The sequence below is a fragment of the Ovis aries genome, chromosome 9, assembly GCF_016772045.2.
Source record: "Ovis aries strain OAR_USU_Benz2616 breed Rambouillet chromosome 9, ARS-UI_Ramb_v3.0, whole genome shotgun sequence".
Classification (NCBI taxonomy): Eukaryota; Metazoa; Chordata; class Mammalia; order Artiodactyla; family Bovidae; genus Ovis; species Ovis aries.
The window spans coordinates 46,793,974-46,811,561 of NC_056062.1; the positions used below are offsets into that span (position 1 = coordinate 46,793,974).

Here is a 17,588-nt window from a genome sequence, read left to right on the forward strand (position 1 = left end):
ACTGTAATGTAACCTGGGTTTTGTCATGAGCAACCAGAATGTTCATCTCTGTGCGTTCTGTGTTTGCAGCTGCTCAGGTTCCCTTGGGAAGACATTTAGGCAACCAGGCAGGAAAGTATGTCTGGGTAGCTAATCTCGTGAAGAGGGATCAACATTCAGACTGTAGAATTCATCTTGGTCAGTATGGTACCATCTCCTGGGCTTCCCTGGTGGCTCAGATGGTAAAGAATATGCCTGCAGTGCTCAGTCCCTGGGTTGGGAAGATCCCTTGGAGGAGGCAATGGCTACTCACTCTAGTATTCTAGCCTGGAGAATCTCACAGACAGAGGAGGCTGGTGGACTATCAGTCCATGGAGTGGCAAGGAGTCAGACACAGCTGAGCTATTTTCACCATCCCCTGATCGCTGTTAAACTTTTCTGGAGAATACACTTCTATTCTGCTGCCCAGGAGGAAGGTTGCTTGCTTGGAGCTGCTCGGCCAGCTTCTTATCTAGGCTTCTCATGCCCACATCCAGAGGCACCTGCTCTTTGAGAAATTCCAGGGTGAAACTTTTGTTTGCTTCTTGCCATTTCTCTCTCACTTCTGGCTCAGCGTTCAGCTTTGTCAGCTCTACAGAGTAAGTGACCACTCTTCGATCTGCTTTCAACTGCCAAAATTTGTTGGTTTCTATTCCCATGACCTTTGTCCTTGTGGGTTTATGCTTTTGTAAAAACAACTTTACTGTTTTAGTGGGATGTGGGAGGGACCTGGATTGAAGTCATGGGTCCAGTCCTCCATTTTTTTTCTTTCCACGACACATGGCATGCAAGATCGTAGTTCTCCAATCAGGGATGGAACCCTTGCCCCCTGCAGTATAACCACTGGACCATCAGGGAACTCAAAATCCTTTTTTTTAAAAAACTATTTTTTAATAATTGGTGTCTTCAAGTAGCCTATTAGCTGGCTTCCATAGAGATGTTTCTCCACAGAGTAGTCAGTCTTTAAAAACACAAATTAGATCATATTACTTTCTTGCTGAAAACTCTTTGCTGAAGGTTTCTCATTACACAGAATAAAACCTAAGTTGCTTGCCTTTGGGGCTGGCCTATATGACCTCACGTGATCTGGCCCTGGCTGCTTCTTGGCCCTCATCTCCTACCTCTCACCCCGCCGGTTATCTTCTCCAGTCACACTGGCTTTCTTGCTGTCTTCCAGACAAAATGTTCTTAATGTTAGTTTGATTTCCCAGGTGGTGCAGAAGTAAAGAATCTTCCTGCAATGCAGGAGACTCATGTTTGATCTCTGGGTTGGGAAGAACCCCTGGAAAAGGGTATGACAACCCACTCCAGTATTCTCGCCTGGGGAATCCCATGGACAGAGGAGCCCGGCAGGCTACAGTCCATGGGGGTCCCAAAGAGTCAGACATGACTGAGTATGCATGCGCATGTTAGATTATGTAACATTAGTTTGTTTTCGATTACATTTGCTATGTACTGACTTTTTTTGACAGAGTATTAATTTTTATAAATTTAAATAATTTTTGTATTTTGTCCTTAAGAATGACTTCACTTTTCCAACAACGTAAACATGTACTTTTCTAGTTTTATGTTTCATTATGTTTACACCCTGGTTCCATGTTAATATTGTGAGGAGGGGGTTTAACTTGGTATTTTCTCCAAATGTGGCTAACTGTCTCAACACCAATTTTTTTGGGGAACAGATTCCTACTGATTAGAAATGGCATCTCTATCGTATTCTTACCGACATACAGTGACCTGTCTCTGGGCTCTATAATCTTCTGAGTTATTTAGCCAGTTCCGTGTAAGTACTCTGCAATACTCACTTCTGGCTCAGCGTTCAGCTTTGTCAGGTCTAACGCTGTTTCTTTTAAAATCATTTTACTCATTTACTTACCCACTCTTGGTTGTGCCGGGTCTTTGCTGCTGTGCAGGCCCTTTTCCAGTTGTGGCGAGTGGTGGAGGGGAGGGTGGCTGCTCTCCAGCTGCGGCGCGAGGGCTTCTCCTTACACTGGGTTCTCCTGTCGTGGGGCGTGGGCCTCAGTAGCTGCAGTGGAGGGGAGGGCTTCTCCTTACACTGGCTTCTCCTGTCGTGGGGCGCGGGCCTCAGTAGCTGTGGCACGTGGGCTCAGCAGTTGCAGCTCCGACTCTAGAGCACTGGCTCCGTCGCTGTGGTGCACTGGCTTCGTTGCTTCTCAGCATGTGGGATCTTCCTGGACAAGGGATCGAACCCGTATCTCCTGCATTGGTAGGCAGACTCTTTACCATTGAGCCACCAGGGAAGCCCCTCACCAGTGTTTTAAAATGTTTCTGGAAGTTGTTTTTCTAACATTTCCATTATTGTCCATCTTATCTTTCGAATGTACACTACTTTTCTGATGTGCACTCGAATTGTAATGATGTAGGGGCAGGAATATATATATATATATTTTTTTTTATCCTGGGCTTTCCTTTTCTTGCCTGGAAAATCCCATGGATGGAGGAGCCTGGTGGGCTGCAGTCCATGGGGTCGCAGAGTTGGACACAACTGAGAGCCTTCACTCCCTTTTCTAGGTTCACGGCATGCCTCCCTCGTTCAGGTCTTTTGCACCTTTCAGTAGAACTTTAGTTTTCTTCATAAAGGTCTTTCACGGTTTATGTTAGGCGGGATATAATCCTATTTTATAATGTTTGTTATTGTAAATGGGGGTTTAAAAAACTAGTTATTACTGTGAGTGGAAGTTAGTGATTTTTGTATGTTCCAGACATCTGACTGAAATTTTTCACTCGTTCTAAGAGCTAGTGCTCAGCCACTCAGTCATGTTCAACTCTTTATGGGCTGTGGACTGTAGACGTGGCACCTGTCCACGGAATTTTCCAGGCAAGAATGCTGGAGTGGCCTTTAATTCCCTACTCCAGGGGATCTTCTGGACCCAGGGATCGAACCTGCATCTTCTGCAAGTCTCCTGTGCTTGGCAGGATTCTTTACCATTAGTGCCACCTGGGTACCCCTAGAGCGGGTAGGTAGATTTATTTTGGCTTTCCCGTAGACGGTTAGGAGAAGGCAATGGCAATTCACTCCAGTACCCTTGCCTGGAAAATCCCATGGATGGAGGAGCCTGGTAGGCTGCAGTCCATGGGGTTACGAAGAGTTGGACACGACTGAGCGACTTCACTTTCACTTTTCACTTTCATGCATTGGAGAAGGAAATGGCAACCCACTCCAGTGTTCTTGCCTGGAGAGTCCCAGAGACGGGGGAACCTGGTGGGCTGCCGTCTATGGGGTTGCACAGAGTTGGACACGACTGAAGTGACTTAGCAGCAGTGGCATAGATGATTAAATGTGCTGAAAATGTTTTTCCTCTTCTATTCCACCAGTGATACCCATTTCTTTTAAATATTTATTTGACTTTACTGGGTCTTAGTTGTTGTGGCACACAGGATATTTGATTTTGTCATGCCATGCAAGATCTTTAATTAAGGCATGTGGAATCTAGTTCCCTGCCAGGGATCAAACCTGGGCCTTCTGCATTGGGAGCTCAAAGTCTTAGCCACTGGACCACCAGGGAAGTCCTGAAAACCTAATTTCTTAGCACGAGTAGTGGGCTACTTATTTTGTTCTGATTTCTTTTAATATTTCAACATGAAGTCACAGTGGGATTGTATCAAATAACTTTAAACAACTTTAGGACATTCACTTTGCTGAGAAGTTTTACTTTTCTTGAGATTTTCTCATGTATGGGGGCTGAAATTTATCCTGTGCAAATCTATCCAACAGTGTCTATAAAGTTAATCATGTTTTTTTAATTCTTCTTTACTTTGCTAATATGGTGACTAGCATAGCTTTTTCTCATCATTCATTTCAGTTTTGGTATATTTTAAAAAATACTATTTCAGATTTACTATTTCGACCTGGGTTTTAAGTATTGTACTTGCATTGCTTATTGACTACTAATAAGCCAATCTATTAAAATCATCATGATTATTCTAATGTGTAAAGCATAACCTTAATAAACCAGTAAGAAGCCCGCATTATTCTCATAGATGTTTTTTGAGAAACGGGAATGAGAGGTGATAGCATCATTTAGGATTCATTTAGATTCCACCTCTATTTGCCATTAAGTTGTCAGATAATCTTAAGCAAGACACACCCCTCTTGGCTTCAGACTGAAAATCTAGAAAATGGGACATTGAGAGAATAAATGTTAACATGCTGAGAACAGTACCAACCACTGTATAAGTCTAAGAAATTATTAAATGGCAAGTCAGGTAATTTTATATTTAACTGCAATTGTGAATGAGGATACAATATAAACTCAAGAAAATCTTCAAAGCCATGTAAAACCCGAAGGCATTAAAATTTATTAAATGATGCAATAACAACAGAATTCTTTATTTACAATAGCATTATTTAACATCAAATAAGCAAATAGCATCAGCAAAGCAATATTAACTTGCATAAATGTATTTAAAATTTCTCTTGAATATATCTACCTTTTGCATAAACTGCTCACACTAGAAATACAAACATCAATGCAGGTGAACAAAGTGATGTTTGGAGTCAACTCCATTTTGAAAATAAATCACAACCTGAAACACTGTAAGCTTTCTCCTGAAGAACCATAGTTAATATATTGCTTAATTTTACCCTTGTATAATCTTTTCATATACACACATCTCAGATGCAACTTCATGAGGAACTGTACAAATAAAACCACAAATGGCATAAGAAAAAAAAAAGACAGTTAAATGTTTGAAGAAATGTATCATCATCACCATTCAACAACATAAAGTTTAAGTGATGATGCACTTATTCAAAAAATTGTACACAGTTCACTATACAAATATACATTGGACAGCTATGTAGGAATATACAAGACTTAAAAACAGATCTAAGGCATTATGCTAGATTTTAGCATTTTGAGGTTCTTGCACATAGCTTTTACCTGTAGTAAGAAACTTAAAAGGTTTCGTTTTAGTCTATAAAGAAACACCAGGGAGAAAATTCTAATTAAAATTGAAGCCACTACAGTAATTTCCTTTTGTGCAGAGAATGCTTTGCTCGGAGGCAGCATACTACCATACAAATACTAGAAAATTTTAAATTCACACCAACAATTAATGGCTTAAGTTGCATTTCAAAATTGATTGTGTATCTTTGGGTTCTGCAAGGGGATCTGTGCCACCCATTTCATGTGTTAAGCCCATAGGAACTCCATTTTTAAACACAGATTAAAAACTGCATTATATAAACTGCAAAAACATTGCTTTCAATGGTTACAGGCCATGAGAGATACACGTGGGAGGGGGCGTCTTCATCTTTTGAGTCCAACGAATTCATTGCAGGAAAACAGCTCACTTCACTTTTTCAACTTACCACGTTACATGAACACGTAGATGAGCTTCACAACCAAGTTAATGTATGTATACTTTTCACATTATGTGTTTTTCACATTTAGTAATATAAGTAAAACACTGATTATTTGTTCTATTAAATGAAAACCGAGGACTCGGTCTAACAAGTTTATTGTATACACCATGAGAAATACTGATCATGGAGGGACTGATTTGGCCTTTGCTTCTATCATGATCAATGTGATCAGAGGATTCCTTCACTGACTTTTCTTAATTAGATGTAAAAAACCCATGACCTGATCTAAGCCGTAAGAGAACGGATCATCTCTCTTCCTTCAAAATGGCAATGATTATGAGTTATTCCCAATGACCAGAATGGCAGGTTTGCAGATCAGATCTGTCTGAACTGGAGAACACAGTGGGCAGAGAGTTAAGCAAGAGAAGGTACACAGGGGTTTCTGGACAGTGTCCAGTGGAAAGGGACTCCAACTCAGACAAGCAACTCCAGCTTACACTCCATTTTCTCTTCTGTGTTGTGTGATGTTCAAGGCATTCTAATTCACATGTTTCTAAACATCAACTGGAAACTGGTCACATGACACCAACTGGGACGTAAGCCTCGGGGTGCCACCGAGGGCGCTAAGCTCGGGCCGAGGTCTGCCCGAGTTGTTTCTCCACCACAGTTGGGCGACCCAACGGTTTGGTTGAGAAAAGCAGAGCCTTTTGACAGGGGGACTGTGAATTGGTGGCCCCCAAGAAATGCTGTTCCTGGGCCACCTTTCTGTAGTGAGACCCCCTAAGTGGAAAAGAAAGTAGCGAAATGCAGATTTCCCAGGACATTTCTTTAGCACGGAGCCACGCTTTCAGACTGTCTACTTAACCATTTATCTTTGAGCTCTATCTCTTTCTATACTTCTGTAATCTGTCCATAGAGAGAGACACGTATAAGTAGGGGTAGTTTGTCTATTTTTCACCCTTCCACAAAAAACAAGCAAATTTCAAGGAAAAAAGACTTCTCTGTTCCTAAAAGGCCTGGCTAATGATATAAAATGCTTTGCTTTTTAGACATCAAAAAGACATCATTCTGAAATTTAGGTAAGAAAGTAGGTATCTTAGGAGTTGGGGAGAAATAGCTCAAAAAGGTCACCAGTTTCTTGGTATTACAGTTGTCTGAAACTGATGCCAATTAAGAAAAGATTATTCCCCTACCAGAGTGGGCAAGAAAAACAACCAGAAAAGTGGCGGGCTTAGTAACACGTAGTCTTCCTAAGGTTAAGAAAGAATATAAACATATAAAAATCAAGAACTGGTTTCTACAGCGGCTGCATATCAGATAGATTAGATAAATGACTTATGAGCAGAATCACAAGATTTAGAAAATAAAAAGTCTTAAGTCTACAAATCAGGTCTAATCGAGGCCTTGAGAGCCTTTACAAAACACTTTCAGGAGACACTGCTATGAAGATATCTAATTGTAACACTGAAGTACCTCATTTTGGATTCGATTCCACAATATGTATACCTCACAAAAAATTACACAATTAAAACACTTAAGTCCTCAACTTAAATTATTGCTTGTTTACATATAAATTGGATTTTATGTACCTTACAAAATTTCGGCTTATTAAGTCAGCACTGCTAAAAAAAAACAAAATAAAAGACACATGGCGGAGGTGAACTCTGTCCTGATGCCTGCGGTCAATTTTAAGCACACTGTGGTTTTCTCCTGTGTGGAGGGCCAGTGTCGCGGGGAACAGAATGAACACACTTCCCGGGCAGGTGTCCAAAGTCTGATGGGTTTCGAGTACTAACTTTGTTCCTCTCCTTCCAGTAAATGCATTTTTTTCTGGAATTTCAGAGTTAGCGGCTGGTAAGTGGCTGGCAAAACATGGAAGGAAATAATAAAGGGCTTACCTGGTTTCTGTTGCTTTTATTAAAACAAACAAAAAAAAAAAGTGGGGAGAATGGGGAAGGCAGAGGGGGAAGGGAAGGATCAGATGGAAGAAGAGGCGCTGATTCAAGCTTCTGATGGATCTAAAGCACATTGAATTTGGAAATCAATTTCTTTTTGATTCATGATTTGGGCGAACTAGTTTGGTTTGAATCAAAGAAATTGAAAAAAAAAAAAAGAGGAAGAAGGACTTGTTACTGTTAACAGCCCTTCCACAGGCTCTTTTTCATCTGTTCAGGAACTGGAAATGCTTTCCAACACTGTCTTGAGAACTTTCTACAAAGACACAACTACGATGTCTTGGTCTTCACCTCTTGGGCATGTCTGTACATACGGCATGGTCCATGGTGTCTGTCCTGCTTATCCCAGAGGCAGGCTTAGCTTAAAACATCTTTAGTTTGATTTTTAAAAAAAAATCTTTTCTTTCCCCCAGATGAAATCTTAATCGTTAGGACTGGTTAGCCAGGGAAAACAAAGCAAGAAACCAGTGTCTGGAGCCAGACAGGAAGAGAACAAGAGCATGGGTTGTTTTCCTTAAATACATACATTTAGATACATTCAATCTGACAAGGGTGTGAAGTCTGCCTGTCAACATTTACTCTGCAGGAGAGATCTAAGTTGCACTAAGGTGAATGCAGTGAACAGACTGACAACTGTCCGGACGCGAGCTGCAGGCCACCTGTCAACATGACAGGCGGCTCCTCCAGGAGGAGGAGCCGAGGGACTCGGCCGTCAGCCCATCTTGCTCGGGCAGGGCTGGATGGCAGGTCGGTTGGGTCGAAACGAAGAGACGCAACTCTCCAGATTGGTAAGTGTCTTGAGCAAGTGAGCCCAGTCAGCTGAAGAAAGAAGCAACCAGCTACCTTCAGTGTCAGCAGTATTTCTGCAGGAAAATAAAGAGAAAGTTGTGATGCCTCAGAATTTTTGGTAAAACCATCATGAGGCCCAGCATGAAAACATCAGACTACTTGGCCATTTTAAATAACACCAATCACAAAGGTTACATTCACTTTTTTTTGTTTGTTTTGTAGGAAATTCAACATCAATTCTACATTTTCTCACTTAAGAGAGAACTTGAAAATAGTTATCCATGGCTAGGGACAACATTTTCTACCATAAGAGGCCCCCTCACCTGTGCCAAACTGTTTAGAGTCCTTCCTCTTGTTAACAGGCCTGTCACCAGGCTCCCAACTCAGGTGGGTTCTCAGTACTAACTGTTCTACTGTTTCAAGATCTAGTTGGACACAGTAATATCACTCTTCTTAGAAAAAGTGTTTAAGGTGATAAAGAAATGATGTAGATCAGATTTTAAGACTGTTGCTTAAATAAAAAGAAATCTAGAACACTTAGAATAAACTTAGGCTTAATGAAGGGAGAGTGGGGTCTTAGCCACTGAACCACCAGGGAAGGTCCACCCCTAGATCTTCTGAATGCCCTGCACCATCTGACCTGCAGTAGGCTTCCCCTTAGAATAAACTTAGATTAATTAAGGAAGAGAGAACAATTAGAAGCTAGTTCCTCTTCATCCTTCTGAAAATCAAACATTACAATTCAGAAACAAAAAGAAATCAAAGTTTGTGCTAACATGATTAATTCTTTGGTATTTCATTTTTTGCTTTGCTATAATCATTCCATTCTGGGGCAAAATGAGTGTTTTGCCACCATCAGCTCAATTAAAATGAGCTTAAATAAAAAATTACACAAACATCACTGTATATCCAATAAAATTAGATTTTTTTTTCTTCTTTGTTTGGTCGCATTGCACAGCATGTGACTCCTGCATTGGAAGGGCAGGGTCTTAGCCACTGGACCGCTGGGGAAGTCCATATTACACAATTCTCCTCAGTCTACTGGCTGACAACATGCCTGTGCCAATTCTAGTCTATGGAATATTCACAGCCACGGATTTATTTCTCTGTTGTTTCTTACCCGTGATGCATCTCCCTCCTGCTTAATCATGTCCATTCCAGGCAGCTGGCTAGGGAAAAGGCCACCTCCCCTCAGAGCAGGGTCATTCACCTGAGTGCGACAGGACAGGACGTGGCTTTATCTGGAGAGACATACATACGCCTACGGGGGAGCAGCCACCCACCAAGCTTCTGCTTTGTTTCTAGGAGCAGAATTACCAGGACTGAAGGCCACTTCCCTTATCTAGTCTCCCACATGCAAGTTCTGGAGGGAGTGTGGAGGAACGTGAAAATGTGCTGTGCTCAGACTCTCATTTGTGTCCGACTCTCTGCAACCTCATGGACTGTAGCCTGATAGGCTCCTCTATCCATGGGATTCTCCAGGCAAGAATACTAGAGTGGGTTACCATTTTCTTCTCTAGAGGATTTTCTCGACCCAAGGATCAAACCCACATCTCTCAGGCGTCCTGAACGGGCAGGTGGGTTCTTTACCACTAGCATCACCTGAGAAGCCCCTATAAATACACAGGCTGCCTTCACAATTAATTTTTATTTGCATTCTATATAGAAATGCAACAGAGATCATCATATTAGAAACATTCTTGTCTTTCAGTTCAGTTCAGTCACTCAGTCTTGCCCGACTCTTTGCGACACCATGGACTGCAGCAAGCCAGGCTTCCCTGTCCATCACCAACTCCCGGAGCTTGCTGAAACTCATGTTCATTGTGTCGGTGATGCCATCCAACCATCTCATCCTCTGTTGTCCACGTCTCCTCCTGTCTTCACTCTTTCCCAGCATTAGGGTTTTTCCAGTGAGTCGGTTCTTTGCATCAGGTGGCCAAAGTATTGGAGTTTCAGCTTCAGCATCAGTCCTTCCAATGAATATTCAGGACTGATTTCCTTTAGGATGGAGTGGCTGGATCTCCCTGCAGTCCAAGGCACTCTCTCAAGTCTTCTCCAACACCACAGTTTAAAAGCATCAATTCTTCAACACTCAGCTTTCTTTACAGTCCAACTCTCACATCCATACATGACTACTGGAAAAACCACAGCTTTGACTAGATGGACCTTTGTTGGTAAAGTAATATCTCTGCTTTTTAATATGCAGTCTAGGTTGGTCATAGTTTTTCTTCCAAGGAGTAAGTGTCTTCATGTCTGCAGTCACCATCTGCAATGATTTTGCAGCCCCCCAGAATAAAGTCTGTCACTGTTTCTACTGTTTCCACTGTTTCCCATCTATCTGCCATGAAATGATGGGACTGGATGCCGTGATCTTAGTTTTCTGAATGTTGAGTTTTAAGCCAACTTTTCACTCTCTTCTTTCACTTTCATCAAGAGGCTCTTTAGTTCTTCGCTTTCTGCTATAGGTTAGTGTCATCTGAGAATCTGAGGTTATTGGTATTTCTCCTAGTCAATCCTGATTCCAGCTTGTGTTTCATCCAGCCTGGCATTTCAAATGATGTACTCTTCATTTAAGTTAAATAAGCAAGGTGACAATATACAGCCTTGACGTACTCCTTTTCTGATTTTTCTAACTGTTGCCTCTTGACCTGCATATAGATTTCTCTGAAGGCAGGTCAGGTGGTCTGGTATTCCCATTTCTTTCAGAATTTTCCAGTTTGCTGTGATCCACACAGTCAAAGGCTTTGGCATAGTCAGCACAGCAGAAGTAGACATTTTTCTGGAATTTGCTTGCTTTTTCGATGATTCAAAGGATGCTGGCAATTTGATCTCTGGTTCCTCTGCCTTTTCTAAATCCAGCTTGAACATCTGGAAGTTCACGGTTCATATACTGTTGAAGCCTGGCTTGGAGAATTTTGAGCATTACTTTACTAGCATGTGAGATGAGTGCAATTGTGTGGTAGTTTGAACATCCTTTGGCACTGCCTTTCTTTGGGATTAGAATGAAAACTGACCTTTTCCAGTCCTGTGGCCACTGCTGAGTTTTCCAAATTTGCTGGCATGTTGAGTGTAGCACTTTCACAGCATCATCTTTTAGGATTTGAAGTAGCTCAACTGGAATTCCATCACCTCCATTAGCTTTGTTTGTAGTGACGCTTCCTAAGGCACACTTGACTTCACATTCCAGGATGTCTGGCTCTAGGTGAGCGATCACAGCATTGTGGTTATCTGTGTCATGAAGATCTTTTTTGTACAGTTCTTCTGTGTATCCTTACCACTTCTTCTTAGTATCTTCTGCTTCTGTTAGGTCCATACCATTTTTGTCCTTTATTGTGCCCATCTTTGCATGAAATGTTCCCTTGGTATCTCTAATTTTCTTGAAGAGATCTCTAGTCTTTCCCATTCTATTATTTTCTTCTATTTTTTTGCATTGATTGCTGAAGAAGGCTTTCTCATCTCTCCTTGCTATTCTCTGGAACTCTGCATTCAAATATTATATTTTTCCTTTTTTCCATTGCCTTTAGCTTTTCTTCTTTTCTCAGCTACTTGTAAGGCCTTGTCAGACAATCATTTTGCCTTTTTGCATTTCTTTTTCTTGGAGATGGTCTTGAATACTGCCTCCTGTACAATGTTCTTCTGTCCATAGTTCTTCAGGCACTGCCTATCAGATCTAATCCCTTGAATCCATTTGTCACTTCCACTGTATAATCGCAAGGGATTTGATTTAGGTCATAGCTGAATGGTCTAGTGGTTTTCCCTACTTTCTCAATTTAAGTCTGAATTTGGCAATAAGGAGTTCATGATCTGAGCCACAGTCAGCTCCCGGTTTTGTTTTTGCTGACTGTATAAAGCTACTCCATCTTTTGCTGCAAAGCATATAATCAATCTGATTTCAGTGTTGGCCATCTGGTGATGTCCATGTGTAGTCTTCTCTTGTGTTGTTGGAAAAGGGTGTTTGCTATGACCAGTGCGTTCTCTTGGCAAAACTCTGTTAGCCTTTGATCTGCTGTGCTTTGTACTCCAAGGCCAAATTTGCCTGTTACTCCAGGTAGCTCCTGACTTCCTACTATTGTATTCCTGTCCCCTATAAGGAAGAGGACATTGTTTTTGGGTGTTAGTTCTAGACAGTCTTGTAGGTCTTCACAGAACCGTTCAGCTTCTTCAGCATTACTAGTCAGGGAATAGACTTGGAATACTGTGATACTGAATGGTTAGACTTGGAAATGAACAGAGATCAATCATTCTGTAATTTTTGAGACTGCATCCAAGTACTGCATTTTGGACTCTTTTGTTGACTGTGACGGCTACTCCATTTCTTACAAACAAGAGCAATATTGTCTAGGAACCTGGAATGTTAGGTCCATCCATGAATCAAGGCAAATCATTAGTGGTTAAACAGGAGATGGCAAGAGTGAACATCGACATTTTAGTAATCAGTGAACTAAAATGGACTGGAATAGGTGAATTTAACTCAGATGACCCTTATATCTTATGTCTTTACATATTTACTTTTCTGAGTGCAAATTAGACCAATGATCCTTTCCCACACACTGTCCTTCTTTGGCCATGCTGCACGACTTGTGGAATCTTAGTTCCCTAACCAGGGACTGAACCTGCACCCTCAGCAGTGAAAGCAATGTCCTAGCCACTGGATTGCCAGGGAGCTCCCTTCACCTGGTTTTATGTTTAGGAGAAAAAAACATCAGTTCTTGAAAATCCCCAAATATAATTATTTAAGAAAGTGCATTTCATCACTCCATTTTTTGACGCTCATTTTTTGATAATGCAAAATCCTTCAAATAAGATAAAAATTTAGAAGACAAGTTAAGAAATATTTTAAAAGATCTTTGAGCTGTCAGGGATCCTTTTGTATTTCATCATCAAGTATTTCTGTTAATTGCACTAACACTAGTGATGCTAAGGTGAAAAAACACTCTTCAAAATAAATGTGGGAGTTGATGGCAGATGTTAAGCACATGGAAAGACTCATTTAATAGCAGAAACAGTCAAAAAGTTGCAATCAGGAAACTGAGGGTGGTTTCTCCTTGGGGTGCTCACCTGCTCGGGACCCATGGAGGACAGCCCTGACGTAGGCACGGAGGTCACTGAGGTCATGCTGATCTGTCCGGTCATCTGGTTCATGTTGCTCATCCCGCCTGTGTTGGTTGCCATGGATACATTGATGTTCATATTGTTGTTGTACATGCTGGTGTTTGCCTGCTGTGCGAAGTGTGGAGGGGACTGTTGCGAGAACATGCTAGAAACACAGTGAAAAATTAAAATGTTAGAGCCCTTGGGCAAACAGGGAGGCAGGATGAATAAACCTAGGCTGAGAGGACCCGGGGAGTGGGGCATAGGGTGATGGCCAGGAGATGGTGAGATCAGAGACAGCAGGGGAAGGGCTCAGCCAAGCTGCAGGGGTCACTGCGTTCTGGCCTGTCCCCAGCATCCCCGTTTTGGGGTGGTGGACAAAGTCTGCAGGGACACTTTGCACTCTCATGTCTGCACCAGACAAGGATTCTGTTTGCTTTTATTACCTGCACCGATGGGGGGTGGGCTTCCCAGGTGGCATTAGTGATAAAGAACGTGCCTGCGATGCGGGTTCAGTCCCTGGGTTGGGACGATCCCCTGGAGGATGGCATGGCAACCCACTCTAGTATTCTTGCCTGAAGAATCCCATGGACAGAGGAGCCTGCTGTGCTATAGTGTTGCAAAAAGCTGGACATGAATGAAGCAACTGAATATGTACACATGGTAAGAAGGTGGCTTCCAGGCCACTGCCTTCCACAGCACTTGCTCGCATACATTGGGGGTGCTACCTTCTTGCGGTGGGGGTGGGGCGGGGTTCCTTTTACTCCCAAGGCAAAAATATTAAGCTAGGGTTTGGTAAATTCTGCTAACTTCTGCCCTAGGAAAGGCAGATTGGCTTATTATTCAGAGGTTTACTTGGTACTGTTTGCTTGAACAAAGAAGAACTATCCAGAAGAGAGACAGGTGGGCTATAGAAAGACTGCCTGGTGATTGTTTCAAAAAGACACAGCCAAGTGGCATACCTGTTTGCACCCATGCTCCCCTGCGCCCACCCGTTCATGTCCGAGGAGGCCTGGTAGGCTGGGTTTGCCTGGGACTGCTGCAGCATGGGGCTCTGGGTGTGCGCCAGCCGGGGTGATATCAGAGGGCTCTGGGGTGCGGCGGCTCCAGTGAAGCCAGGGTCAGGCTGCTGACTTATTCCTTAAAAGACAGAATAGAAATCCCATGGAGACTGTTAGTTTTATCATGGGGCAGGGGACAAAAGAGAACATTCAAATCAACTACACAAAGAAAATTACTTTCATGAGGGAGGTTCAAGAGGGAGGGGACATACATCTATCGCTAACTCATGTTGAGGTATGGCAGAAATCAAAACAATATTGCAAAGCACTTATCCTTCAAATAAAAACAAGTTTCTTAAAAAAAGAAAATTACTTTCAAATACCCTATCCTGTGCTGGTAAATTATACACATTTAAAAAAGATTCCAAGTTGGGATAAAATGCATGAAGAAAAAGTCTCCATACCGTGGTTCTCTATGGTAATTAGAGGCGTGCCCAGGAGATATATTAACCATTGAGACTAAAGATAAAGAAAATACCATTCTTGCCCCATATCCCTTGCAAATCAAGAATGGGTCAAATCTATGTATTTCTCTTTGACTGGAAACAGTCTTCCAATGTTTATGTGTCATTACAATTGGATTAAACTGGGTTAAAGTTTGGCTCTCTATAAAAAGTCAACACACTTGAATATTTTTTTATTAAGTTATTGTATGATGAGATAGCTATGTTTTTAAAAATAAGTGACCATGAGAATTCCCTGGCAGTCCAGTGGCTAGGAGTCTCCACTTTTACTGTCAAGGGCCTGGGTTCAATCCCCAGTGAGGGAACTGGGATTCTATAAGTCACATGGTATGGCTAAAAAATACAAAATTTAAAAAAGTAAGTGCATTCATGATTAGCTTGCTGTGTATTCATAAAGGATACTTTTATAGATTATAGATTAAGATTACTTATACACTATATAAAATTACTTGTACACTATACAAGTATTTGGGATACTTTTGCACTATATAAGATTAACAAGAAAAAGAAAAACAAACTCCATGTAAGCTGCTTGTTCAGTTTAGAGGCAAATGGTGTTTACATTAAAAGGAAAGAAAGAACTTCGAGCAGACTTTCTTAAATCATCAAAAAAAGAAAGAGAGGAAGAGTTGGGAAACAAAGGAGGCAGCTTTTTAGAAAATTTCAGGGATGACATTAAGGTAATCCCATTTTTGCCTAAAAGATCTGTAAAACATGCATATTTAATGACTACTTTAATAAGCTATGAAAGAAAAACTTAAGATCACACAGGAAAAAAGCTGCACGTTATCCTTCTGTGTCTTTAAAGAAATAGGAGATGTGAGGTTCAAGCACCACAAAGACTGAGTAGTTGTTTTTAGAGAACTCTGGTAGGAGATGGGGAGAGTCACTTTGAATGTTAACCTTGATGTAAGCACTTAACTTTTATCAATAATTCAATTATTAACCGAATATGACATGTACACAAGTATTAATGTTTATGACACAGCATGCTTGTTTCTTAAGATTGACATTAAACAATAAATCAATACAAAGAAAATGAAGAGCTAGTCCACTGTGGTTTCTGTAAGGCACTTATGAAGAATTATCAATTCATTAAAGATTTGGTGTAATATTGAAAGTGGAAGTGTTAGTCGCTTAGTTGTATCCAACTCTCTGTGACCCTATGGACTGTAGCCTGCCAGGCTCCTCTGTCCATGTGATTTCCCAGGCAAGAATACTGGAGTATCCTTTCTCCAGTATCTTCCCTATCCTGGCATCAAACCTGGGTCCTCCTGTATTGCAGGCAGATTCTTTGTCATCTGAGCCACCAGGGAAGCCTTTATTTTTATAAAGTCATAGAAGGTCTGTAACACTTAAAAGGATATACGTCTTTCAACATTTTATATCTATCAGTTTGTCTAAGCAGACTCAGAGCTTTTCAAGTACAAGTATATGCACACGCACCTGTGTTTACAGACATGGACGTAAACACAGACATGCATACAAGCTTATGCACACGACTGGCACTCCAGGCATGCCCACCTAGTCTGGTTATTCTTAAAGTAAGACCTGTGCTTGGAGACAGGGTAGTGGCTGAGCTGAGAGATGGGAAGACACTGCACTGGACCCGGGGACTCCTGATGAGCCGCAGCTGCCCTTGCGGGTTTCCTAGCATCCCCTGGTTAGCCAGGTTCATCTGGAATCCACACAAAGAGCTGTGACCCCGGACGGTGAGGGGACCCTGGGAAGAAAGGACTGGTGAAAGGTGGTGGGGGTCTAGGTCCCATACCGTAGTTTGGAGGGAATGGAAACTGCTGCGCATTTGCCTGGGGGAGCCGGGGGTTGCTCATGGTTGCTGGCACGCCACTGGGAGCCACCACGCTGGGCGTCATGTTCAGCCCCTGCCCTCGCATCATCAGGGTTCGCTGCTGAACCTGCTGCTGCTGATGATGCATCTGTCTTTGCCGAAGATGTTGGTTCAGGATTTCCCTCTGTCTCTGGGCCAGCATCTGGGCATTAATAGGTGCCTGGAACGGGGGCGGGCAATACACGGAGGAAGACGTGGGGGTGGGCACAGATCAAAAAAGAAACCACATGTTAGAAACAGGATAACAGAGGGTACAGGCTCATGCAACATTATTTGGAAAATAAAGAGAGAACATTTTAGAGCTGAACAACTGGCGGTGGAGAATGTGAGCCCTGAGTTCTGTATACACAGTGAGGATTCATAACCCTCGCAATGACTGATGTGGGTCAGTTCAGTGTGACTATCAATAAACTGGAGACTCACTGTGAGAAGACACCATTAATTACAGGACCCCAAGATAACATCAGTCCTGTCTGTAAGAAGACTCTGTACGGAAACCTTGAAGATGGCAGTTCAGAGGCTCATTAAGGGACATTCAAGTCTAAAGAGACACCAAATCACTTTGCCGAAAGGTGGCTTTCAAGCACTTGAGAAAAGGCTGAACGGAGGCAGAAAGAAAGGGAGTTGCGTAAGGAGAGGAGGGTGACAGAGGCCAGGATGGAGGGTGGATGGGAAGGATGGATGAGGGAAGGGGTACCGTGCTTGCTGTCAGTGAGGGGGACAGGCTGGTTATGGATCTTGGCTGTACACAGCTGACTTCATTATTCATGGATTCGGTACTAACATGTACTTGTCACCCCAGAACCAATACTCACAGCACCATCGTCATTTATGGATGCGTGTGGAACAGCAAAAAGTGTGAGAAGCCCAACATGCACATTCCTACCCACGGCTGAAACGAGGTGACATCAGTTCTCGTTTCAGCTCTCACACTGCAGACAAGTGTCCTTCTTGTGGACTCCTTAGTTCCACGTTTTTCACACTGCTGTGCTTTTCATCAGTGACTCTGCTGTTTAAAATGGTTCCTGAGAC

At 42.2% G+C, this 17,588-nt stretch overlaps 1 protein-coding gene across 38 annotated transcripts in view; it reads right to left on the reverse strand.

Annotated features, from left to right (window-relative positions):
- Window positions 1-4,315: 4,315 nt before the first annotated feature.
- Window positions 4,316-17,588, reverse strand: part of NCOA2 (nuclear receptor coactivator 2) — a 284,545-nt gene continuing 271,272 nt past the window's right edge. For 24 of the 38 annotated variants that reach the window (XM_060393784.1, XM_060393766.1, XM_042254303.1 and 21 more), the window contains 5 exons: window positions 16,479-16,716; window positions 14,145-14,322; window positions 13,150-13,348; window positions 9,212-9,301; window positions 4,316-8,165 (listed from right to left, as the gene is read on the reverse strand). In XM_060393784.1, the coding sequence (XP_060249767.1) occupies window positions 8,154-8,165; window positions 9,212-9,301; window positions 13,150-13,348; window positions 14,145-14,322; window positions 16,479-16,716 (717 nt within the window). In that variant the 3' untranslated portion in view covers window positions 4,316-8,153. The remainder of the gene's footprint in view (window positions 8,166-9,211; window positions 9,302-13,149; window positions 13,349-14,144; window positions 14,323-16,478; window positions 16,717-17,588) is intronic. The other 14 variants (XM_060393788.1, XM_060393776.1, XM_060393789.1 and 11 more) reach the window with 1 other exon arrangement.